The sequence below is a fragment of the Chelmon rostratus genome, chromosome 14 (assembly GCF_017976325.1).
Source record: "Chelmon rostratus isolate fCheRos1 chromosome 14, fCheRos1.pri, whole genome shotgun sequence".
In the NCBI taxonomy this organism is placed as follows: domain Eukaryota; kingdom Metazoa; phylum Chordata; class Actinopteri; order Chaetodontiformes; family Chaetodontidae; genus Chelmon; species Chelmon rostratus.
This window is the reverse complement of record NC_055671.1, coordinates 14,077,230-14,101,030: the sequence shown is the minus strand read 5'-3', so window position 1 is coordinate 14,101,030 and position 23,801 is coordinate 14,077,230. Positions and strand designations below refer to the sequence as shown.

General features: G+C 43.5%; 3 protein-coding genes across 9 annotated transcripts in view; 2 read left to right on the top strand and 1 right to left on the bottom strand.

Moving 5' to 3' along the window:
* fryb (furry homolog b (Drosophila)) overlaps window positions 1-15,336 on the top strand; it is a 51,678-nt gene extending 36,342 nt beyond the window's left edge. For 2 of the 7 annotated variants that reach the window (XM_041951562.1, XM_041951560.1), the window contains exons 40-66: window positions 960-1,051; window positions 1,225-1,318; window positions 1,438-1,657; window positions 1,858-2,009; window positions 2,336-2,547; window positions 2,702-2,796; window positions 2,905-3,103; window positions 3,202-3,423; window positions 3,519-3,717; window positions 3,826-3,923; window positions 4,097-4,267; window positions 4,624-4,764; window positions 4,855-5,040; window positions 5,179-5,343; window positions 5,615-5,689; window positions 5,959-6,129; window positions 6,346-6,354; window positions 6,757-6,951; window positions 7,097-7,234; window positions 7,316-7,530; window positions 8,075-8,279; window positions 8,454-8,603; window positions 8,744-8,842; window positions 8,953-9,036; window positions 10,373-10,483; window positions 11,363-11,598; window positions 12,462-15,335. In XM_041951562.1, coding sequence (XP_041807496.1) covers window positions 960-1,051; window positions 1,225-1,318; window positions 1,438-1,657; window positions 1,858-2,009; window positions 2,336-2,547; window positions 2,702-2,796; window positions 2,905-3,103; window positions 3,202-3,423; window positions 3,519-3,717; window positions 3,826-3,923; window positions 4,097-4,267; window positions 4,624-4,764; window positions 4,855-5,040; window positions 5,179-5,343; window positions 5,615-5,689; window positions 5,959-6,129; window positions 6,346-6,354; window positions 6,757-6,951; window positions 7,097-7,234; window positions 7,316-7,530; window positions 8,075-8,279; window positions 8,454-8,603; window positions 8,744-8,842; window positions 8,953-9,036; window positions 10,373-10,483; window positions 11,363-11,598; window positions 12,462-12,720 — 4,193 coding nt within the window. In that variant the 3' untranslated portion in view covers window positions 12,721-15,335. Of the gene's footprint in view, window positions 1-959; window positions 1,052-1,224; window positions 1,319-1,437; window positions 1,658-1,857; window positions 2,010-2,335; window positions 2,548-2,701; window positions 2,797-2,904; window positions 3,104-3,201; window positions 3,424-3,518; window positions 3,718-3,825; window positions 3,924-4,096; window positions 4,268-4,623; window positions 4,765-4,854; window positions 5,041-5,178; window positions 5,344-5,614; window positions 5,690-5,958; window positions 6,130-6,345; window positions 6,355-6,756; window positions 6,952-7,096; window positions 7,531-8,074; window positions 8,280-8,453; window positions 8,604-8,743; window positions 8,843-8,952; window positions 9,037-10,372; window positions 10,484-11,362; window positions 11,599-12,461 lie in introns of those variants that run through there. The other 5 variants (XM_041951565.1, XM_041951564.1, XM_041951563.1 and 2 more) reach the window with 5 other exon arrangements.
* Window positions 15,337-15,718: 382 nt separating this feature from the next.
* On the bottom strand, window positions 15,719-17,758 carry zar1l (zygote arrest 1-like). Its single transcript, XM_041952955.1, has 4 exons — window positions 17,180-17,758; window positions 16,406-16,498; window positions 16,231-16,305; window positions 15,719-15,892 (listed from the first exon to the last, which is right to left on the bottom strand). The coding sequence occupies exons 1-4, from the start codon at window positions 17,756-17,758 to the stop codon at window positions 15,749-15,751; spliced, it is 891 nt and encodes a 296-aa protein (XP_041808889.1). The 3' UTR covers window positions 15,719-15,748.
* Window positions 17,759-19,560: 1,802 nt separating this feature from the next.
* pds5b (PDS5 cohesin associated factor B) overlaps window positions 19,561-23,801 on the top strand; it is a 28,656-nt gene continuing 24,415 nt past the window's right edge. The window contains exon 1 of the mRNA XM_041951776.1: window positions 19,561-19,627. The gene's annotated coding sequence lies outside the window, so the exon portion shown is untranslated. The remainder of the gene's footprint in view (window positions 19,628-23,801) is intronic.

Genomic DNA, 23,801 nt, shown 5'->3' with positions numbered 1-23,801 from the left:
ATATTCAGCATACTAACCCTTCAGTTCAGGCCGTTCATTTTAATCCAGTCTATGTTACTGTGTGTATGTAGTTGTCAAAGAATCCATATTGTATTGTATAATGAATTATTTATTTTCATTATGTTTTTTTCGGAATGTTTGTTCTGACAACATTCAGCACCATAACTCAGGAACAAAAGGGGAGATTGTGACCATATTTCACATTTGGTTGGATACTTAATTGGTGACACTCTTCTCGATTGTCCACCTTGAAACTGTGGCGATCGTATAGATCTTCTGTGCTTCCAGGTTGAAGATATGTGTGAAGCATCCATATTTCACAGTTTGTTGCTTCTTTGCAGCAACATCCATATTTGAAGCATTGCAGTCCACCACAAGCTCATTCATTCTGCTGATATTGAGCTTCAGGGGATTGCTGTGGCACCATGTGATAAAGCTCTCTATCAGTCCTCTGTGCAGTCTCTAGTGAAGTGATGATTCTTACTGGAAATTATTCACTGGAATCATAAATATCAATATAGTTATGACTTCCATTATAATATATTTGATTAGATTCCTTCTTCACTACATGTGTTATGCAGAGGCTTATAACCTTGAGGCTGTAATTTTAGTTTTACTGGAAGTGTATTGGGAGAAATGTTATATTCAGAGTAATGTACATACTGAGATACTTACTAAGAAACAGGTGATATGAGCTCCCTGGTTGGGAGTTGCCATAACAACCAATTAGGGACAACAAGCCCTTATACAAGAGGGCATTTAAGAAATTGTACAAAAACATTTCTGCCAACATATTTCAATTCTCTTAATATAAGAAGAACAACAAAAAAAAAATGCTAAGGCAATTTATTATTTTGCTGGGTTTTCCTCCTCCTGCCTATTAAAGTCTGTGTTCTACTTTGTGTGCAGAATCTTAATCCTGTTTTCATTTCACTGGATGTGTGTATTCCATTTGCCAGGTCTGGACCACTACAGACCAGAGGTCTATGAACACAGCAAACGTCTCCTTCTCCACCTCCTCATTGCCCTCTCCTGCAACAACAATTTCCAGGTCAGAGTAGGATCGTAATATTTGTTTTCATTATGCCATCTTAGGCTTTAATTGGCATTGCATTGCACATAGTGGCAACAGAAAGTTATTCAGTCGAAAATGAAATCATACACCCATCGACAGGCTCTGGCCAAACTTCAATGGCCACTGAAGAACCTTCCTTTTTGTTCCAGGTAATAGCCTCAGTTCTGATGCTGACCAGAGAGATCAGTGACAACAAGACCCTTACCATTAAGTCCAGCTACCACACAGAGTACCAGCAGTCACGTAAGTAGAAAACGCACATGGGAGAACTGATGAGATTGTATAAAAACGTCTGTATAAAAAAGCTGCAGAGCAATATCTTAACATTAAATTCTGTATACTCTATCATCATGTTCTCTTAGATGCACCTGACTTCCTGCGAGAGTGGCAGGCGTCTCCGGTGGTGGACTCCGGCCTCAGTTCCACCTCCAACTCTTCCTCTGCCAGTCTTGGTGGCGGCAGCACTGCAGGCAGTGTTGGAAATTTGCCCCTTGTGACACCTGACGACCTGGAAGACCTTGAAGATACGCCCAATGAAACCGACGAGAAGACAAACAAACTCATCGAGTTCCTCTCCACCAGGTACGCACACCTCCAATGGTGGTTTGTGCCGTACTAGATGTGGCACTGCTGCATTTTGGTGTGCAAATGTCCAAGCATGTGTGTGTGTGCGTGCGTGCGTGTGCGTGTGTGTGTGAAAATCTCACTGTAGTGCACACTGTGTGTACATATGTAAGTGCTTGAGTAACACATATGTGGTGCTACTGGTGGTGGGTATACAGTGCCTGGAGTACTGTGTTGTTGTTGCTCAGAGCGTTTGGGCCACTGTGGGTGCACGAGGACATCACACCAAAGAACCCCAACTCCAAGAGCACGGAGCAGCTCTCCAACTTCCTACGCCATGTCGTCTCTGTCTTCAAGGAGTCCAAGTCAGGTGAGAGACAGCTCATGTAAATGCCAAACGTCTTTCATCGAATAACAGAAATGTCAGGTTTCGCTTGCTACCTCGTGATTCATGTGAATCTGTGTTCCAATTTCAAATGATTTGTTTGAAGCCCTGTTCTGTGTTCTGTCATGAGGCAGTATGCCAGACTTCAAAATCCAAAACATTGGCAAAAAATGCATGATAAAGTCTAGGATAGAGACTGCCAATCTTCTCAACAATTATGTAATTTCCTAAAGGTAATCACCCATATCTCCAAACAAACCTGCATGTGTGTTTGTCTGTATCTTTATCTTTATACCCATCTGTTCATACAGACTTCCACCTGGAGCAGCAGCTGAGCGATGTGGCTTTACAGACGGCTCTGTGCAGCTCCTCACGTCACTATGCTGGACGCTCCTTCCAGATCTTCAGAGCCCTCAAACAGCCAATCAACAACCACGCCGTCTCTGACCTGGTATCACGCCTCGTCGAGGTGGTGGGAGAACATGGTGATGAGGTGCAGGTGAGAGGAACAACTGATTGTCAGGTTAGAAACAAGTATATGAGAGAACTATTACAGCACATAACACCCAATTCACTTTATAAATGAGAATGCATGGTGGTGCTGATATGTGTAATTAAACAACATTGTTGGCACTTTTGGGTCTAGAAAAGCCATGAACATGCATGTGTTTTTTCAGGGCTATGTAATGGAGGTGCTGTTGACACTGGAGTCAGTGGTAGTGAATCTAGCAGAATGTCTGAAAAACAGCGACCTTATGGCAGCTCTAACCAGGTAGGCATCTGCTGTTCATTAGATGCTAAAACTCATCTCATTTTCTTAGTGATTTGATACAAGAACAGCATTTCAAGTGTGTTAATTTTTACTGCGTTTGATTCACAGGACGTCCTCACCAGACTTCGTGACTAGTGATAAACTGATGAACAGAAAGAGCACTGGTCAGTTGAACTTTCCTGGCCCTGGATTTGTTGGTCTGTCGTCACAACGCCACCAGCGCTCCTACTCAGTCCCCAAGAAGTTTGGGGAGTGTGGCCACCAGCCCAATGATCCTCCTCGCAGTGCCACTCTGGACCGCATACAGGCAAGACAGGAAGATTCTTGTTTAGCGCGACACCTTAATGTTGGTGCAGACTTGTACATCTCTCTTATTCATTTTTATGTTTCACTTTCAATCTACAGGCCTGCAACAGTCACGGCCTCGCCCGGACAGGAAGAACCCCCGGGTCCTGCACATCGTCAACAAATCGTATTGATCCCAGTGTTCTGTCGGATCCAGCCCATGTTTCCCATCCTTCATCAATACTGGCCACAGTCTTTTGGGTGGCGGTGTCACTCATGGAGTCAGACTTTGAGTTTGAATACCAGATGTCGCTTCGCCTCGTTCACAAGTTGCTGTCAAAGGTAGATAGGATGAAACTGAAAATATAAGAGGATGCCCAGCTATCAGCCCTGTGCACAAGTAGAAGCAACTGATGCCTCTGGTTGTTATTTCTCAGGTGCCGTTGGACAGAGCAGAGAATCGCGAACGCCTAGAGAAGCTACAGGCTCAGCTGAGGTGGAGCGGATTCTCTGGGATCCAGCAGCTTCTGTTGAAGGGTTTTACCTCCCAGGCCACTTCTGACCTCACCTTACAGCTCTTCTGCCAGCTCACGCCAGTCTCCCGTGTGCCTGTTGTTGATAGCTCACAGTCTATAGGTAGGTATTCTCAACCTGTTTCATGTTATTAGCTCAGTGAGTGACAAACTCTGCAGTTTTTATTCATGCTGGGTGGTGTTGGAAGTTCAACCTTGTCTCTCTGTGCAGGTTTCCCTCTGAATGTGCTGTGTCTGCTGCCTCACCTGGTGCAGCACTTTGGCCACCCAACTCAATTTTGTAAGGAAAGCGCTGAGAGGATCGCACAGGTACTGTGCAATTCTTCACTTGAGCCTAGTTTACTTAAGTTTTCTGTTGGTTAAGTCAGGCTTTTTTATTCGTTAGAGCAAGTTTATCTAAAAAGAATCCATGAGAAATAAACATAAGAACAACCCAGTTTAAAAGTAGTGTGCTGACTCTGCCCTCTCTCATGCTCTCTCAGGTGTGTTTGGAGGAGAAGCACACAAAACTTTCCCATTTGGCCCATGTGATGACGCTCTATAAGACCCGCTCCTACACACGAGATCCTTTCTCCTGGGTCAGTGTGGTTTGTCGCTACCTCCATGAGGCTTTCTCCGACATCACACTCAACATGGTCACCTATATGGCTGAGGTAAGTGCTATTAGATATGCATTGCATGCCTTATTCCTTGGCACACATGGTTGCCTTTCTCTCAGTGTGGTTACATACTGCAATTATTAGGCTTTCTGGGATAGTTTTGATCAAAATTGACAGTGTTTGTGAAGCAAGGACGGCTAGTTAGTGATCTGTTCGTTCAGTCATGTTGATATTTTGCTGAAAGATTACACTCTTAAGTAATCTACCAGTTGGTAAAGGATAATCCAGTCACCTAGAGTGCAGTGTCATAATGGCCATAAACCCACAGACACTGCCCCTAAGCAAGACAGATATTGTGGTTGCATGTTTTGTCACTCACTGAAGGTCTCTCATCTCTTATCATCTCTTAGCTGCTGGATAAAGGCCTTCCCAGCATGCAGCAGTCTCTCCTCCAGATCATCTACTGTCTGCTCAGCCACATGGACCTGACTGCTGTACAAGTCAAACAGTTCAACGCTGATGTCACAAAGACCATTGAGAAGTTTGTCCAGGTAACTGTCTGCTTATTCTACTACTACTCTGTGATGTAAGTATGCAGTGCTGTCTCTCTTACACTGTATGCTGTGTTTGTGATTCCATAGACCATCCACTGGAAGGATGCCTTAAACATCTTAAAACTGGTGGTATCACGCTCTGCCAGCCTAGTTCATCCGGTGTACGGCCACTCGCAGGGTGACCTGTCCAACCTGGAGGTCAGCAGGGTGTGGGACGGTTCAGCCAAGGCTCTGCCTGGAAAAACACTGGACTTCACCTTTGACATCTCTGAGGTGAGAGAGCAGCTACATTAAATGGACGTTGAAAGTGCCCACTTACACTTGCAGGACTCAGCGTTTTTCAAAGCGTGTCATGAATGTTTGTGATATTCACACATTTTCATGAGGGCCACCTCTGCGCTTTCCTCACAGACTCCAGTGATTGGGCGTCGGTTCGATGAGCTCCAGGGTTCAGGCGGTAGAGAGGGGAAGGCCAGAGCCATGGCTGTAACCCGCAGTACTTCCTCCACCTCCTCTGGATCCAACTCCAACACCATCCTGGTGCCCGTCAGCTGGAGGCGACCACAATCCTCTCAGGTAGAGTCAGAAGCTACCACTGAGGTGTCACCACGTCAAAATTTTAGGCAAAGTTAAATTGTAGATCTAACTGTAAGTCTTCGGCGTGTCATCTCAATGCTGCTTGGTGTTGTACCATTAGTAACAAACAGTGTTATTATGACAATCGCAGACATCACAATTCACTCTAAGTCATGTTTTTCTGTAGGGACTGTGTTAAACATGAACAAGGCAAGAGGAGCGGAAGAAGTGATTCTTAAATAATACTCCTAACTGTTTCTGCTTCACACAGAAAAGAACCCGAGAGAAGCTGGTGAATGTTTTGTCTCTTTGTGGACAAGAAGTTGGACTCACCAAGAACCCATCTGTAAGCCACCACCCACCTCTTTGCAACACTTTATCTGTGCTGTCTGCTCTTTTACAGTCTACAAAAGTCTGCAAAAGGGCAGAAATCCCTTTTGTTTTGAGGCAAATTGTGTTGATTGTACTCTTTTTAAAAGTCAAGCTCTTGAAATTTTTAACTCTGGCAAGGTCCTCCAGTTTTTCCAGATAGTTATGCAGAATAACGCCTCTTATCGTGAACTACACCCGCTGTCTGTGATGAGTGTAAATACCTCTGTTGTTCCGTCTCGTCAGGTGATCTTCTCATCGTGTGGCGACTTGGACATGATGGAGGTGCGGGAGAGTGGCGTGTCATCAGAGGAGGGCGGAACCAGAGAGGACACGCTTGACGACACTGCCAGCGAGCAGCAGTTCAGGGTTTTCCGAGACTTTGACTTCCTGGACGTGGAGCTGGAGGACGGAGAGGTGAGATTCGTATTTCACTGTGTTTTGCCCACACTCACTTGATGTAAATTGTAGATAGTAAAGTATCTGTCTCTTTCTTGCCCTTTAACCTTGAATGTATGTTTCATTCATTTCTTTCTTTAACATCAATATATTTGAAATGTATTTCTCTGTCCCTCGTCCGTGTCTCTCTGTCTGTCTAACTCTGTGTCTCTCTCTCTTCCCCTTGCTGCCTAGGAGCTCCAGGTAAGGTCTCTCTCACTGACCACTTACATTAGCTTCTATCAGCGCTGTGGTGTTGCTGGCTCCTTTGTTTCGCTCTGAACAAACAAAGGATGGTTGTGCTTCATTTTGCTCTCACATCTTGGTTGCAGAACTACATTTCTGACAATACTGCTATTTGTCATAATGGAGATAAATGAGTCTTGATGGGATAGATCGCCATATTGAATGCAAACAGCCTTTCCAGCATATTTTCATGCCATGAATAACGATCGTTTTGCATCTTGTGCTTGTCATCTGACGCTCTTAGACTGTTCATTATCTCGAAGGTTAACATGAAAACGTTATTCTCACAGCAGTGAAAGTCACTGCTACCGTTGCCTCTGCCCTTGTCTTCCAATGTCTATGTGTGTGTGTTTCATCTAGGGCGAGACCGTCGATAACTTTAATTGGGGCGTGCGTCGGCGATCTCTGGACAGCACAGAGCTGGGCGATCTCTTGGAGGAGAGCCAGCACTCGGGCAGCACCCCCAGTCTGGGTCACGAGGACCCCCACGATTCAGATGAGTCCTCAGAGGAAGAGGAGTCTTCGACGAGCCAGAGCCTCTCTCACTCTCAGCTCGTGCGTAGCTGCAACTGTTCGATCAATACAACATTAACATCCACTGAAGCCTGAAAAACTTTGTTGTCTGTTATTGTAATGACCCAATTTGACGGGATAAATCAATCTAAATTATAGATATTCCTGGTTTGCCTTCCTGTTCCAGACTAACCCTTCTCCATCAGAGGAAACCAATCACACCGATTCTCTGTCTACTTCTTACGACACATCTGCCGACCCACAATCCCTCAATGCCACCACACCGGGCCAGGGAGCGCTCCATGATGATCACACTGGATTGCATGTGAGGAATAATACACAGGAACATATACTTATTTATTTACTTGTGCATTTGTACAGAAATGTAATATCTTTGTCTCCTCAGGGGAGGGTGTGCGGTGACGATGAGGACACTCAGGCCCAGGATGACGACCTGTCACTGAGCGCCCACGAGCTCCCTCACGGCTCGGACTGTGGCGAGAGCTTCACCCTGGAGTTGCCTGGGCAGCCTCAGGATCAGCAACGCAATCTGGACCACAGCCTCAACCCAGACTACTGCCAGCCACCGCTGGACTTTCTAGACCCCAACTGTCTACCCAGGTGAATGTGACAGACAGGAGTAAACAGGAGAACAGGAAACAGTATGGAGTGTTGCTTCACTGGAATATTTTATCAGTCAGATTGACTGACAGTGGGACTAAACCTCGGCTAAACCGCAGTCTAAGTGCTAATTTAAAACACCTATCGTGTTTGCGTAAACACATTGCGACAGATCAGGTCATTCATTTTAAATGGTCATTCACCCTCCACATGAAGTGAAAATATACTTTAAACCTTTCATCACTAACTAAATCCCCCCATTAAAAACACTGCTAAATTTAGTTTGCATGCAAATAGTACTTCTCAACACTACATACTGTACATGTTATCTCCCTGCTAGATGTGTGACCATCATTTCCTGCCACTGTAATATTAAATTAGAATAGAATAGTTTTGTTTCCTAATCCCACAAAGGCATCACATTATCCAGATCATACAATCTCATGAGGGGCACTTCATTTGGAATAGAGCTTTTTTTTCAGGGAAGGTATCAAACTCTCTTCTTCTCTATACCCTCATTTCTTTCCCATTTTCATGGCGACAGCTTACGTGATGATGTAGATGACTTGGAAGACCTTGGTTTTCCTCCTCCCCCCTCTCCATTTTTCTCCGCCATCTTGGCAGCCTTCCAGCCCACAGTGTGTGACGATGCTGAGGAGGCATGGCGCTGTCACATCAACCAGCTTGTGACCGACTCAGATGGATCCTGTGCCGTCCACACTTTTCAAGTCTTCTCATCTCTCTTTAAGGTAAACCACAGGAAGAATTAGTTGAAATCAGTCATAGTACGTTGTTTTTGTCCCCGCTTGTGTTTGTGACTAAGATGCTCTATTCCACTTCAAGCAAACTCTCCTGTCCTGTAGAATTTAGATGCATGTATGTGTAACAGCACAATAATTCCTCAAACTTTCTGTCCTTCCCAGAATATCCAGGGTAAATTCTGCCTCCTGACAACTGATGTTGCCACTTACCTTGGAGAAGGCTTACGGGGCATTGGATCAAAGTTCCTCAGGTCCTCACAGATGCTAACCACATGCTCAGATTGTCCCACAATCTACATTGATGCTGACACGGTGAGTATTGCTGGCAAACAAGAATGACTTTGTGTTAATTACAGCATGTTGGCTGGATCAGCCAGGTAGGATTAGTCAGGCAAGCCTAATGCACTGAACTCATTTTTCACCACTTAATCTCTTCTTGTTGCTCTGTCCAGATCATGTCCTATGGTCTCCTTGAGAAGATGAAGTTCAGTGCGCTGGAGCTGCAGGAGTATCTGGATACCTACAATACCAAAGAGGAGGCCGCTGTATCGGTAGTTCAACCTTTACATGTTATTGATAAATCTTTTTTTATTTTCGTGTAAATGTGTGACTAACAAAATACTCATCATCCCTCCTCTTCCCTCACGTTTTTTTCCTTCAGTGGCTGCGTAACTGTAAGGACACATTTCCCAGGTGCCCTGGTGACAGTGTGGTCACGTGCCAGCCTGGAGACTCAGAGGAGAAGGTACGGTCCAAAGTTATTCACTGTAACATGCAGATATCTAGTTTACACGCTCAACAGGGTAACTTCTTCATTTGTGCTTTGCCTTTATGGTCTGTTTGCCCCGCTGTGATTTTTTCACACGGAAATGTTTGCTCTCTTTGCATGTTTGCGGTGTTTTATCTACACTACCTTTAAAAAGTTTGGAATGGAATGTTTTTCTGTTCCTTCAACAATGGATAGATAAAAACAGTATACAATTCAGGCACAAATGTATTCTTTTTATTTCAAATCACTTTGGCCCCAAAATAGTAATTAATAAAGATTAAAAATTCCAATTATTCGATGTGAGTGTTGCGTGACTGGAGAATACTGTTGTAAACCTTCTTTTTACCCTGTGATTTTGAATTTGTTTTCAAGTCCAGGAAACTGTACGATCATTACTGAACCACAAACCGGCTCTAAATATTTTAGGAACCTGTTTTTCTCTGGGTCCCCTGCACTCTAGTCGGTGGTTAGATTAAACTGCAGTTAGTTAGTTTGTTCAGCTCTATTTCTAAGTTTTAAGAAGAGCTCTGCTAAAACAACACGCCTGTTAACTCCAGCCTGTTACAAGCACTGTTGTGCAATAGGCACTGAGACAGAAACCTGTTCCTATTTAAATCTTTACAGACTTTAATGCTAAGCTTCACATTTCTTTGACCACTGTCTGGTCATGTCTTATATTCTAATTTAACTGTTGCAGTTGTTCAAGTTCTCCATGCACAAAATATTACCTTCTTTGTTTTACCAGGCCTTGGTACAAAATAACATGTATTTGTGACCTAAAAGGATGAAAGGTCATTCAGAAATATGGAGCAGTCTTCTCAGCCTTCATACTTTACCAAATCAAGGTTTTGTGGCATTTGAGCATTCAATTCCAAACTTTTGAACGGTTGTGTATTTTATCCTCCTGACTCTCGTCACCAAGGGCTAAATAAGGTTTAAAGTTGGTGGGTTTTATACACTGGGACTAATTCTTGGTAGCTTGACTGTGAATAGTCATGGTTTATACAGTGCTGTGCATGTGTTTGATTGACGCTTTGTCTTCCTCTCACCTCACTCTGATGCCTTAACATGCTCTCTCGCTGTCTAGCAAATGGAGTCTCTTGCAGTAAGTTCTCTTTCTTCACTTCACTGCCTTAGGTTCCTCTTAAATAAACTGCTTACTTTACTTTGCACAGGACAATCAGCTAGCCGTTATTATGTGTTTGTATTCCTTTGCATGCGTGTGGTGTGTACTTTTGAGAGTGTGTTGTTGTGTCTCTGTGTTGTCTGCCGCTGTTGAATTTGACCTGGTTTCTTCTTTAATGCCTTCCAGCAACTGGAGCTTTGTCAGAGGCTCTACAAGTTGCATTTCCAGCTTCTCCTACTCTTCCAGTCCTACTGCGCGCTCATTGGTCAAGTTCATGCCATCAGCTCTGTGCCTGAGGTGAGTCATAAAGACATAATTTACAGCCTTAACACAGCAAGTTACTTCATTGATTCTTTTATGTGTGAAAAGATTCATTTTCACACATAGGATAAATAGATATTTTTTGATAAGGATCGTTAAAATTTTGCTACTAAAGAATTGTGACCCAGATATTTTACAATCAAGAAATAAACTTGTCAGTGCTCACTGGTGGACAAACTACAGTATCTAACTGAGACACTGTGTTTCACACTGTGTGCTGCAATCTCTGGTCACTTTCTTGTTACTTATCAACCCCCGTACTGTAAAATAAAATGCCTGTGCTATGTTGTATATAGCTGTGATATATGTGATAATATCTGCTTTAGCGGCAGCAGAAAAAAACATATACTAATACTGCACCAGTACATCCATGAATGGCAAATGCACTTTTACAGAGTTGGTCCCAGTCCGCTCGCTGCAGGTAACTTCTCTCAGCATGCTGCTCCTATTACCACATCAGATGACAGCATGAGCCTGCACACAGCTAAATTCAATTGACCCTTAATAGCCGCATGGCCAGCATGCTACAAACAGTGTGCCAGGCTTTCACGGCGGAAACAAAGCCCAGAATTAAATCAACAGGTGCCCCCTTTCATGTTAATTACAGGCCGTTATGAGATAGTTTGTTCTTCCAAACATGCTTTAGAAAATTGAACAAATAACATTTTTTCTAAATGTTTTAAAATGTGGTTGACCTGAAGACAACCCCTTTCCACATTGTAGGCTCCTAAAGTGAGTCTTGAATATTGATCCAAATGACTGATAAACTTCCCCTCTGTGATGACTGAAAACGCTCACACACACACACACACACACACGCACTCAACCACCATCTGCTCCCTTCCCACCACGTAGCTGCTGAACATGTCTCGAGAGCTCACCGATCTGAAGACCAGCCTGCAGGCAGCAGAGGCGGCTGTGGCCAGCGACCTGGAACACAAACACTTGGCCCACACTCACGCGCACGCCACCCAGGTGGCAGCCATGGTTGTGCCCAGCTTCCCCACCTCGGAGGCAGCTGTGCAGGCCGTACTGGAGTGCCTTAAGAACCACGAGTTCACCAAAGCTGTGCGCTACATCCAGGAGTGCAGGTGAGTAACAATCCTGTCTGCAGAACACAGCTACTCTGCATCAGTGGTTCCCAACCTTTTCTATCATTGAGTAAACTGACGACCCCTGACTAAATTACATATTTTATATTTCATATTATATTCAATGCATGACAATAACAGTACAGAAACTGTACAATTAACCCAAAATAACCCAAATAGTGACACAATAACTGCAGGAAGTTTGTGCAAATTGAGCGATTTGGATGTGAATGCTGCATCACAGATGAGTTTTCCTGACATTTTTTGGAACTTTTTATACAACTCTCTGTCTGTAGTATGTTTAAAAAAAATCATACATACTTAATAGCCTAACCCTGATGCCTGGCCATTGTTCTATTAGCTCTCTGGCACTTGATACTTTACTAATGCAGGACGAGAGTGTGTCTCCAGGTCTTCACTGTGCCCTTATCCAGTGAGATAAATAATTGTGTGTTTCAAGGTTGCAGTAGGATTCTGAAATATCATTGGACTGTTGTTCATGTACTCTTGAAATATTTTCAGTTGTGCAGTGCTTCTGCATGGCAATCCATCTCACATATTAAGTGGTATAAGAACCTATTGGATAGATTATGTGTTTAAGTGTTTGTTAAAATAAACGTTTTCTTTATATATCAACACTGACTGCTGTGGAATTGGAAGTTAAATAAACAACACTGGAACTAATTAAAACCAGTGTATGATTCTTACCCTGTATGACTTCACCTCTTCTTGCTCTTCCTGTTTGAGAATGACTGCTTGAACAGTCTGTTACGTGACACAACAGAGTATTTTCTTTTCTGTCTGCTCTCTTTACATCCACTTATCATCCTGACCTATCACACCTTCTTTTTTATTGTTTTCAGGAGGCAGTGGCCCAATGGCGTGTTTGGTGGCAGCTCAGAGAGCGAGGTCCAGACGCTGCTCAACGTCTACTTTCGCCACCAGACGCTGGGTCAGACAGGCACCATTGCCCTTGTTGGTTCCCGCCAGGACCTGAGCCTGATCTGCTCCAAGCTGCTGGAGCTCAACGGGGAGATCCGCGACATGATCCGCCGCGCCCAGGGGTACCGGGTCGTCACAACCTACCTCCCCGACTCCAGCGCCTCAGGGACCAGTCTCTGACAGGAGCTCAGGAGCCCCCCACCCCCTCCTTCTCCACCCTTACCTCCCCCGTCACTGCAACCATTGACCCTTCCAAAACCATCTCCCCATCCCTCACTGCAATCTCCATCTGCTCTTACAGAGGAGGCCCAGCACCCACACACCTGGCCCCTGCCTCCACCTATTTGTCTGCTGCCCCGGCTGCACAGCTCCAGACAGATACCTACCTACCACCCTACCAGTTCTCAGCACCAGCCCCAGAACCATATTTAGACCATGACCCAAACCTTTCTCTGCTCTCCTCATCCCCATCCACTGTAGACTCTGATACCTCTTTGCTTGATTTTCCCAAACCCCCAGACTTGTTCTCATCGCACAGAAGTTCAAACACTCCAGATTTTACACTGCCGCGCACACAAGAGCCAATGAGGAGTTACTTCAATGAGAACCTTTATTATCCCTTCAGAGGACATTCATCACACAGTTCACCGCTGTTAGATTTACACAACAGCAAACATCTGTTATCATCTGTTACATCTAACATGCTCCCAACCGTTGCCTCAGAACCCACCTTACTTGCAAGCTCTAACACAAACACATCACCCATCCCCCCTCGGGGCTCACATCTCCCCCATTTCCCCCGCTCTCCATACAAGCACTCAGGCCTATTGCCAGTTCTACCCCCGCACCGTGACACAGTCTTAACCCACGGCCCTGCTCCATCTTCATCCCTTCTCACTCCCCCGCCTCCCCCTCCCTGTCCCACCAGCCCAGGAGAGGCTGCAGCATGGGGTTGTTGTTGTTCCCTCGGTGGTGCTGCCGCGCCCTTATCTCGCTACCTGGGGAAGGTGGGGCACGCTGCCCTGCCCCTGATGAAAGTAGGGGGGCTCCTGAATGCTGAACCGTCAGACGTCCAGACCTGAGATGTAAACTTCGAACGCCAGAGGACCTGAAGAGTTGAGACTTCTGTGAATCCAAATGCCTGAAACCAACTATTCCTGAGCAGATGGTTGATTCTGAAAAGGAGAAGATGACACACTTGTAGATTTTACACTTCAAGAATCACATCCCAGACATAACGGGATGTATCTCTGAACCCACTAGACACTACAGATTGCTGCCTGCTGATAAAGATGACCTGATGTGATTCTGTCCGAGCGCTAGCTTCGCTTTACAGCCACATACGTGTTGTAAAATTGTAAAAATTGATGTGCTCCTGGTTTAATCCTGCTTGATGGTCGTCATTCAGCATTTAATCTGTTCTGCACCCGAGGACCTGTGAAGGCTCTTAGCTTGGATTTCTAACTTGCTTCCCAGAGGAACTCAAGACCTGATTGAACTTGATTGACTGTTGCTGCCTCCCTCAGGGAGGACGTAGTTTGCTGGTACTCCCACCAGAGACAGAGAGGAAACTGCCTGTGACACTACATAACATCACTGGTAGATTTTTCACTATTGCACTAAGTGGAGTTTTGGTATTAGTTTTTAAAAAAGAAAAAAGTTACAGAAAGGATGTTATGTTACTGTTTGTTTTATTACTGTGAGAGAAAAGGCTGCCACTTTCACTGAGAAGGAATAGCCAAGAGCTGGATTAACTTTTCTCTCCTGTTGTGTTTTGAGACCTCCTTTGGGGGAAATTGTGCAATGCATGACCCAGTTGAATGCTTTCTACTGTACCAGTGTCCCTGTTTGCTCCCTAAAAGTCTGACCTGCCCAGACTGACTGAAAGACTGATTGACAAAGAGCGGATGCAGAATATTCAAGCGTAATTCCTCATGCTGCCCTCGCTGTATTTATATTCTGTACCAGTGAACCGGCTTGTCTCCTGACTACTGTTGTAAACATTGGTAGACTAATCATGCCATTATCCGTGCACTCTTCTGTGGCTAGTGGTAGCATCATTAGTGAGCGCACACACTGTATATTTCTCACTGTCCGACACTGTAACACTTGACCCTGTGTGTTCACATGCCATGAGGATGGTGCATGTATACACTCAAATATTTTGCCTGTCTGTATACCGTTTCTAGTTATGGGCACACAACCATTGTAGCATATGTTTGTGTGTGGTATGTAGTTACCTTACACGTAAGGGAAATGCTGACATTCAGCGCTCATTGATGTTCAAAACAAAACCTGTGTTACTACTGAAGTCGAACACTTCCTGTCGTCAGCCCTTTTTGTGACTTCCCTCTACGAGCTATTTACTGTACAAATATCTTTTTCCTATTTATATCTGGTGCGCTATCAACACTCATTTGACTTAGGTTTTATATTGATGTTTCTCTCAAATCAAACTGCCATGCATGCATCTTCTGTGTACTGTATGGAGTGTTTGAACTATTTATTAACAAAAATCATTTTATCTCAAAGATATGTTTGTATGAGGTACAAAAGGGAGCTTTGAGCTCATGCGGGTATGCTTTTTTTTTTCCTGTGTGTGGGAGAACGTGTGTGTGCATGCCAAACAAGAAATTGCACATTTTTAAAGCTTTCTAGATTAAGACGGTAGTTGTTTTTTCCACCTTGTAAATACTTTTACAGCCTTTGTGAAGTTGTTTTGAGTTGATGCTCTGTACAAGTCGGTGTCAAAGTAAAAAAAACATTAAAAATATTTCTCGTGCATTTCACTCAACCACCCCCCCCCCCCCCCCCACACACACACACACACACACACGATATGATATAAATATCGAGGTTTTAAATGGATCAGTGCAAATTCAATATCTACAATAATTCAATCAACGCTTGAGATGCAAAATGTTTATTTCATAAACTTTATTTTTTCTTACAAAAATAGTGTTTCATGTTAAGCACCAGGATTAATGGAGGGACAAAGACATGCTTTTAGAGAAGTTGCTTCAAATAAAACAACCGAGGCAGAGTTTATCTACTTGCTGGCTGGAGAATGAATCAAGCTCTTCAATTCCGCTACTGGAGGCAACTTACATTTGTGCCATGTCCAGACACAAGATGTTTACCGACAGGCACCATCAGATCTACATGAAGAACGGGCGATTCCGGGCGGAGCGAACATGTCGGGGGCAGCTCACACTATGTATTTGAAGCTGTAGGTGGCATCACAGGACAGCCTCATACCCTTGCAGCGACAACACAGGTCCTGGCGATGAGGTCTCTTCATGTTAATGTGCCTTTGCTTCTTCTCACAGCTGCAGCAAGTCTGAGAGCAACCCTGAAACAGTGATGCGAATGGAAGGAGAACAAGCAGTCATGAGGATGTTTGACGCCTGCTGAGGGATGCACAGTTTTAAGAAAAGGAAAACACAGACACTTTATTTACTTCACCTGGATACTATAATCTAAATCATGCACTTCTATCAATCATGAGGTGGAATGTTTAGCTCCAAGTCATAGTGTGCCATTCAAAATTATATTCCGAGTTCTTCAAGCATATATGACAGCGAAAGATATTAGGACACTATTCACATTTTGGCATTCAATACCAATCCTTAGTGATTAAACTAAGTTGTCTTTCTACTTTTTCTCTTTGAGCAAGACTAGCAAATGTACCTTGCAGAGGATGGACTCCACTCTGTAGGGGTTAAACCCCACCTGACACTTCCGGCAGAGCTGCTTGTAGTACACCTGACAACATTAAAGAGAAATATACCATGATTTCTAATTATGAATGCAGATTTTGCTGAACATAAGTTCCAAACCACAGACTGCAGTAAACCACAGTTACCTTACTGGTTCCAGAGATGCACCACACATAAGCACTCTCCCACCGGATGTTGCACTTTTTGCAGTGGAAAAAGCCATACCTCTGCTCCAGGAACTGAAGGAAAAATGAACACTGGATCACGTGTGCACACTCACATGATGTTAGGATGAAAGTAGATCTATCTGTATGGCACACCGAATGAAAATATCAGTGCAGGAAGCAAACAGTAGGCATGAAAGTGGCACACTTTCAACGTCAGAACGATGATGGATCAGAACTTTTCTGAAACCCATCCCCTCCTTGTCCTGCAGCATTATTTTTTATTCTTAATTCTATTCTGCTTTCGCTTATTTTGATCTCCTTTATTTATTTCAACCTCCTTAAATCCTATTTATGTGTCATTTTATTGTGGCTAGACTCTTAATTTTTTGATGACTTATTTAAAGCACTTTTCCTCGTTGTTGAAAGGTGCTATAATAAGAATCTTGCCTTACCTTGTGCTAATTAAATTGAGAATTAGTTTGGAAACATGCACCACTGAAGCACACTAAGAACCAGCATGACGAGGGCCTTGGTTGGGTGTTTATTGCCTGATCTTCCCTGAGGGTCCTATCAAATCCAGTTTTAAGACCTTCATTATTTCAGTTTTATGCTTCTATGCTGCAAATTTTAGTTAGTTAGTTAGTTACCACAAAGCATTCCGAGTATTAACCTGTACACCATACTGTTGGAGGATATAGTTGGGAATTGTGTGATAATCCAGTGCGAGTTGGTTTCTTCCCAGGGGAAACCCACCTGAAAGTTGGACCCCTTTGAGGACCGGTGGAAACTCGTGTTGAAGTCCCCCAGTGCGTCCTCGCCACTGTGATCCGCCTCAGCATCCTTGTCAGACTCGGCCTGGTCGGCGGCCTCAGCTTCTCCTTCGCTCCCGCCGTCGTCGCACAGTTTCTTCAGGTGGATCCTGCGGTCGAACACCGGAGAGTAGATGGACACGGGCCGCAGGAAGCGCAGGTTGCTCACCGGCGGTGTGTTGCACAGCGGCTTCCCGCTCGCTTTCGTCGGAGACTTTGAGGACGCATGACGGTCGCCCTCCAGGCAGAACAGCGTTTTGGGACCCAGCGAGCACTGGATGATCTTATCCACTTTGGCGTTGACTTGCACGCCGCACTCTTTGGTGTTTGTCTTCTTGAGCGGAGGGGGTAAGCTGGGATTGACCTGGGAGATGATGGCCTTGCAGAACTCCAGGTAGTTGAGGCCCTGAGGGGTGATGAAGCGACCCTCTCTCTTTCCCCAGCGGCCGTCCTGAGCCGGGGGAGCGCAAACCGGGTTCCCGCAGACGTTGTACGGTGGAGACGTGCACAGGAACCCCTCCATCCTGGAGCCATGAAACCAGTCCAAGTGCTTCATGTTGGGATTTAAACAGTTGCCTTCTTGCAGCACTAATTGGTTGATTGAGAACAGGGGCGTGCAGGCTCTGATTGAGCTGCCATATGCAGAAATATTTAGAATTTAGCTTTATGCCTATATCTCATATTGTGTTCCCATATTGGAATGAATCAACCATGCACACACATACACAACAAGCTCAAGAATACTACACATTCAGAGACACAGTTTTATATTTTGTGGGTCTTCTTAAACAGTTAATTTGTATCTTAGATGTTAAGATTCAATAATAATTATATATAATTGTAGTTTTAAGTAATTGGATTTAATTCAAATTATTGTATTCGGATGTTCACTATTAAAATCTGTGTTTGTGTCTGTGTTTAAATATAATATCTGTTCCTTCTATTTTTTTGTCTTCATCTGAGAGAAAGTCTATTAAATTCACTGTTATCCAGGCTCCCACTGAGCAGCAGAAGTGCACAGCCGAAAACATGGACAATGTGTCTACTAATCTGTAGGCCTTCAAACAGCTTTAACAAAATATGTTTTCAAGATAATCCTCCAACTATTACTCTCGGATTGTGCTAAAGATGAATATGTATGTCTAATTTTCTGCAGAATAGTGCTTTGCTTTAGGCTTAGCGGTGCACATCTGAAATATTATATTGGAGCTCCCCCTATAGCTCATACTGGTCAGAGATCCATCATAGACAGACACAGCAAGCACTTATCTTAGAGACATGTGTTCCTCTTGGTTTGATTTTATGTAAACCACTGTGACAAGACTTTTGTAGTGGTTTAAAAGCATGTGCATTCCTCAGGAAATCAGCAATTAGTGCCATGAAATGGCAAGTGCAATCAGAGTTTGTGCGCCCGTAACGTAAAAGATGAACAGATGTTCTCGCATGGAAAAGTGTGATATGAATGAACAGGTTTGCAGGGCAAGCAAAGGGGAAAATGAATGGTAGCCTAAAATGTAGTTGAGAAGAGGCTGCACGAAAAGAGGCACGCTGACTAAAGCACCCTTTAAAAGGCAGGGATACCTTTAAAATGAATGAATATGAACAGCACTGTTGAGAAGCAGATAAATGGATACAGATACGTGAATGTCATCCTAATGAGGATATTATGTTTATTGTGACTCTGTCTAATTCATGAGATCATTTTCGTACAAAAAAAACTCATTTATGACACAGTCTGTTGGTGCGTTCATGTGCTGTTGGAAAACTGGGGTTTCGATTTCAGAGTGAGAAAAAAAACTCAAGGTATTAAATACAACTCAATGAAATGAAGCACGATGTGCTTGTTTAGCATTTTCTGTAAATACTGTTATTATGTCCCTATTTCAGTATCTGTTTGACATGTAGGCTGTTAACTGTTGCACGTTTTTATACGAATAATTACACATTCATATATTTTGTTTCCTATTTATTTGGCACCACAGCGATCGGACTGCATTGCTGAATTTACTCAATACAAGGCAACAAATATTCATTCAGGCTATGGTTTCTTTTTAAAATATCAGTTGGGTAAGAATTACAACACGTACTATGATCCACATTCTGAGCTGCACTGTGTTTCACATTTTTCCACTAAGTCAAAGTTGTGTTTGGATATTCAATCATCTTTAAACAATTACATTTCGAATAATTTACATAAAAAGAACAAGACAATACGAGCATCGTTAAAGGATCCAGCAACCCTACATGGACTCGCTCTATAGGTGGCGCTACACACTCATCGATGGTTTGTACCCATGGGCACTGAATCTATACATATTGGCGCCATTTTGGAGCTAGGAGGGGGAAGAGAGCTGCAGAGGAGGACACGATTGATCACAATTCACCGTATCAGGTAAGAAAATGCACAAAGAAGCAAATCATTTTGATACAAATGTAGCAATATTTTCAGGTGCTGCTGTGAAAAATTAGGTATAACCCGGGATATATCCGCGGAGTAGCCGGATTTCCAGCGCTAATAGGCGGAGCGCAGCCCGCCTTGCTCGCCTGTGTTCTCGGCAGCCGTGTCCGATTCACAGCGCTGGTTGACCTGGTCCTGCGGCGCAAAAATGGTTAGCTAGCGAAATACTAGCACATTTGCGAGGCTCAGTGTCCCAGCAGCATGAGCAAGCAATGGCTCGACTTGGTTGTATGACTGGGGTCTGGATATTGATAACGATATAACGGTGTAGCCGGGTGTTTTGTTCAGAGCAACGTTACTATCTGTCCGCCCTCTGTCACTGAGATTGCTGTTGCTAACGTTAGCTCAGTTACGCTAGCCAGCGTAGTAGCTAGCGAGATATGCACACCAGCTAGCTAGCGGCAGCTAACTAGATTAGCCACGGTCAATATTACAGCAACAAGGCAGCCTGGCTGTACCACAGTCCCTGGCCTTGACATGCTGCTGTACCATAACAATAAACAGATCTATTCATAAAATGTTTCCCTTTCTTTCCACAACCTGAAGTTAGCTCACACTAACTCAATTGTGGGACAATTCAACGCAACGGTGATACTAATCCGGTGGCTATTCCAACGCAAAATTATTTTCGCTTCGAGTCTCATTATTATGAGCTACTTGTAAAAGGCGCATCGCTCGATTTATTGCAGAGACATCGTCTCATAGCGTAAGTGGTATATTAAGAGGTTGATCGGCTACCTTATTGCTAATTTTACAACATATCAGAGGAATATCTTACTTTTACTGATGAGGACTCTTCATGATTGAAAGCGGCATACGGCATGGTCTCGTGCACACTTATTGTTACCGGTATCGGTATATAACGTCAGCAAACAACAAAAGGATGTGAGCCATTGTAGCGGTTGTAGAAACCACAAAAACTGGTTGGAGTTCTTTTATAAAATTAGGCACTGCACGTTATTGATGTGCTGAGATGGGACGGTGCGCTCCAGAGTGCTGCAGTGCATTTGTTTTGACAGCGATCAGCCTGTGATTATGAGTCGTGTCACCATCAACATTGCAGATTGGTGAACGGATCACAGGTAGTGAGAAATCTCTGAAATATCTGATTATAGCAATAATGTAATAAGCATTTTGGTTATTATAAAGTTGTTCCATTGGGATTTGTTATGATATGACACTTGAGATCAGTCCTGTTCAAGATAACTTTCTATGGGAATGTTGGAATTTAATGTATTAATTTATGCTGGCATTAATAGATAAAATGATTGCGTTTCAGCTTGTACAAATATTTCTTTCCTTATCTGTTTGAAATGGCTTTGCACAAAAACCACACGGACTAGTGTTACAGCAGGAACTGCTTAGTTCTGGCTGGAGTTAATTTTTGGTTTTGTTAAATTGTTTGCCCCCTCCTCCAGGCCCTTCAACTTTCCTTTTCCCAACTAAAAGGAAAACTGAGCAATATTATGTTTGGTCAAACTCTACAAAGCCACAATGGTAGTCTTTAGTTTGTGTCTCTGTGATGGTTTGCTTGTGTTGAATGGATACAGAGGAGGAACTGCACTGCCTGATGACCTTAGACATGATTGTCATCTGTTTGTAGAGGTCCTGCCATTTTGGCTTCCCTTGCGGTGTGGCTTCATTGGAGGTTTACTCCAACCTCGCTGTCTCATTCTCATAACCTTTAGACTAATTTCAGTCCCTCCTTCTCCGCTTTATTGTTGTTTCTGGCCAACCTTCACTGGTTCAGATTTGGCGGAGATGTACTCTGTTCAGAAAATGCCTTATTTTGTTCCATTTCATCTCAGGAAAACAAAACTCTTTGACAGGGCATCCCTGTTCAGCTGGTTTCCCTCACTTTATGTTTGTGTGAGTGCCCATATGGAGGTCGTTGAGTTCACGCTCACAACCAACTGGTGTCCAGTCCTCCCTCTGCTTGCTGACAGTCACTCTCTTCCTGGTGTTCACCCACAGGGTTAAAACAAAAGATGTCTGTGTCAAGGTTCAGATTCAGTTAGGAGAACTGAGTCATCATATTTCTGATGACTAAATGTATTTTGCTGTAATAGACCAGCGATGAGTTTAAAGTAGCCCATGTTCAAGATGATTCGCGAAGAGTGAAGCTTGTCTGATTATTTGCTGCTGCTTCTTGTTCAAAGTGAAATATTCCCTGGTGGATGGTACCCAGACAGACCCCCTTCCAGGTCGAGAAATACTCCACTCTCATTGGGCTCTGTGTGTGTCAGTGTGGTAGACCGAGAGAGAGAGAGACTCAAATTTGGCAGCAGCTGTGGGGTGGAAAAGAAGGTCAGAATGGAACAGTTTGGCAGCCTGCCAGTGTCCAGTCTGTGGGTTTGGCCCTTGTGTGTGTGTGTGTGTGTGTGTGTGTGTGTGTGTGTGTGTGTGTGTGTGTGTGTGTGTGTGTGTGTGTGTGTGTGTGTGTGTTTATAAAAGCTCAAGTACAGCTGCAGAAAATTGTTTGGTTGTTATTCAGAACTCACTATCACGGTCTGGTCTCTAAATCAAACCCAGCAAGTGCTTTTGTCAGACGGCAGACCTACTGACCCAGACTGCTTCATAATCAATTCTCTCAGTGATAAAACCAACATGAATTGCGAGAAGTTGCAAACAAGATAGTAGTTACAGCAGAAAAGTTAGTTCACCATTCATTTAAAGTTTTTTAGCAACACTACACATATTTTTTTCTTGTTGTTGTTTTTTGAAAGGTAACATAAACTTGTTTTGCTGACTCCCCCAGGGGGAGGATTGTCTCAGTGGAATAAGACATTTGAGCATGGCAGGAAAACATACTTCTATGTCCAGCAGCCACAAATGCTGCTGCATGCCACCTTGATACTTTACCAGTGAAAGAAGCTAGTAGGGCAGACAAAGTGAAAATGTGGCAGAGCATACCTTGCATCTAGGACTGCCTTTCCACCGGTGTTCTGAACTCCGGACTCTGGGAAAGGATTACGGATCAGACTCTGTCCAATATCTGTCTTTTCATTTTTCTTGACTTTCTGTCCATCTGTCACTCGGGATATGTCAGACACCTCGTACTGGTTTTGACCACGCCTGGAGAAGTCATGCATTTCAATACTGCTTTTTGGCTCTCTGCAAATTTAGAACAATGTGTTTTTTTTATTACCATTATATTACAGTTATATGATGGGTCAAAGTGATATGACGTTTGTTACTGATTGTAGTTGAAGATGGCTGCCATTTGTGGAGTAGGCATGTTTGTTTCCTTGAAATGTAGTGGATTGCATGGATTTCACATACTCGTATAAACAAGGTGTGCAGAGCTTTTTATCCAAATACTGAACATGACACTGTTACAGTAGGATAATAAAATCTGAAGATGAAGTATAACGATGTAGGGCTGCAACTGCTGATTATTTTTAATGTCAATCTGAAGTGACACCATCAAATATTGGTCACAAACTCATTTAGTTTACTATCATGTATGACAAAGAAATCATCAAATCCTCACATTTGAGAATCTGGAACCAGGAAATGTTTGTTATTTTTGGTCAAAAATGACTACAAAACAGTTTATCATTTATCAAGTAGCTGCAGGTTAACTTGTCGACTAATCTAAAGTGAGGTGTATCTCTGTGGATTTTTTGGCAGCACAGTGTGGTTTTAGTTTGTTTTCTGTTCTATTTGAGCTAATGCTATACATTTGCAACTGAAGCTATGTAACTGTAACAGACTAAAAAGCACAATGAGTTACATGAGTCTACAATAAACTTTCTCCACAGCATATTTTATAGGAGAGAAGAAACTGGAACACTAATTCTCGTTAAGTTAGGACAGACATGGAGCAAGAGTCTGGAAAAAGGAGAGGAAAGATATGCAAATACCTGCATTTAAAAAAAAAAAAAAAAAATCTCCACAACCCAATAAATGCCACGAGGTTGGAATTTGTTGGGAGCTGTTTTTAACTTTCAGTCTGACTTGCCAAAAGTAGTAAATGCATTTTATCACATTCTTTCCACGTTTACCCAAGAAGTTCCCAGATCCCTGATTGTAAACAGGGCATGCTTTTTCTGTGTGATGCACCTTCTTCAAGCCTGAAATGTCCGCATGATGAGTATGAATGGTG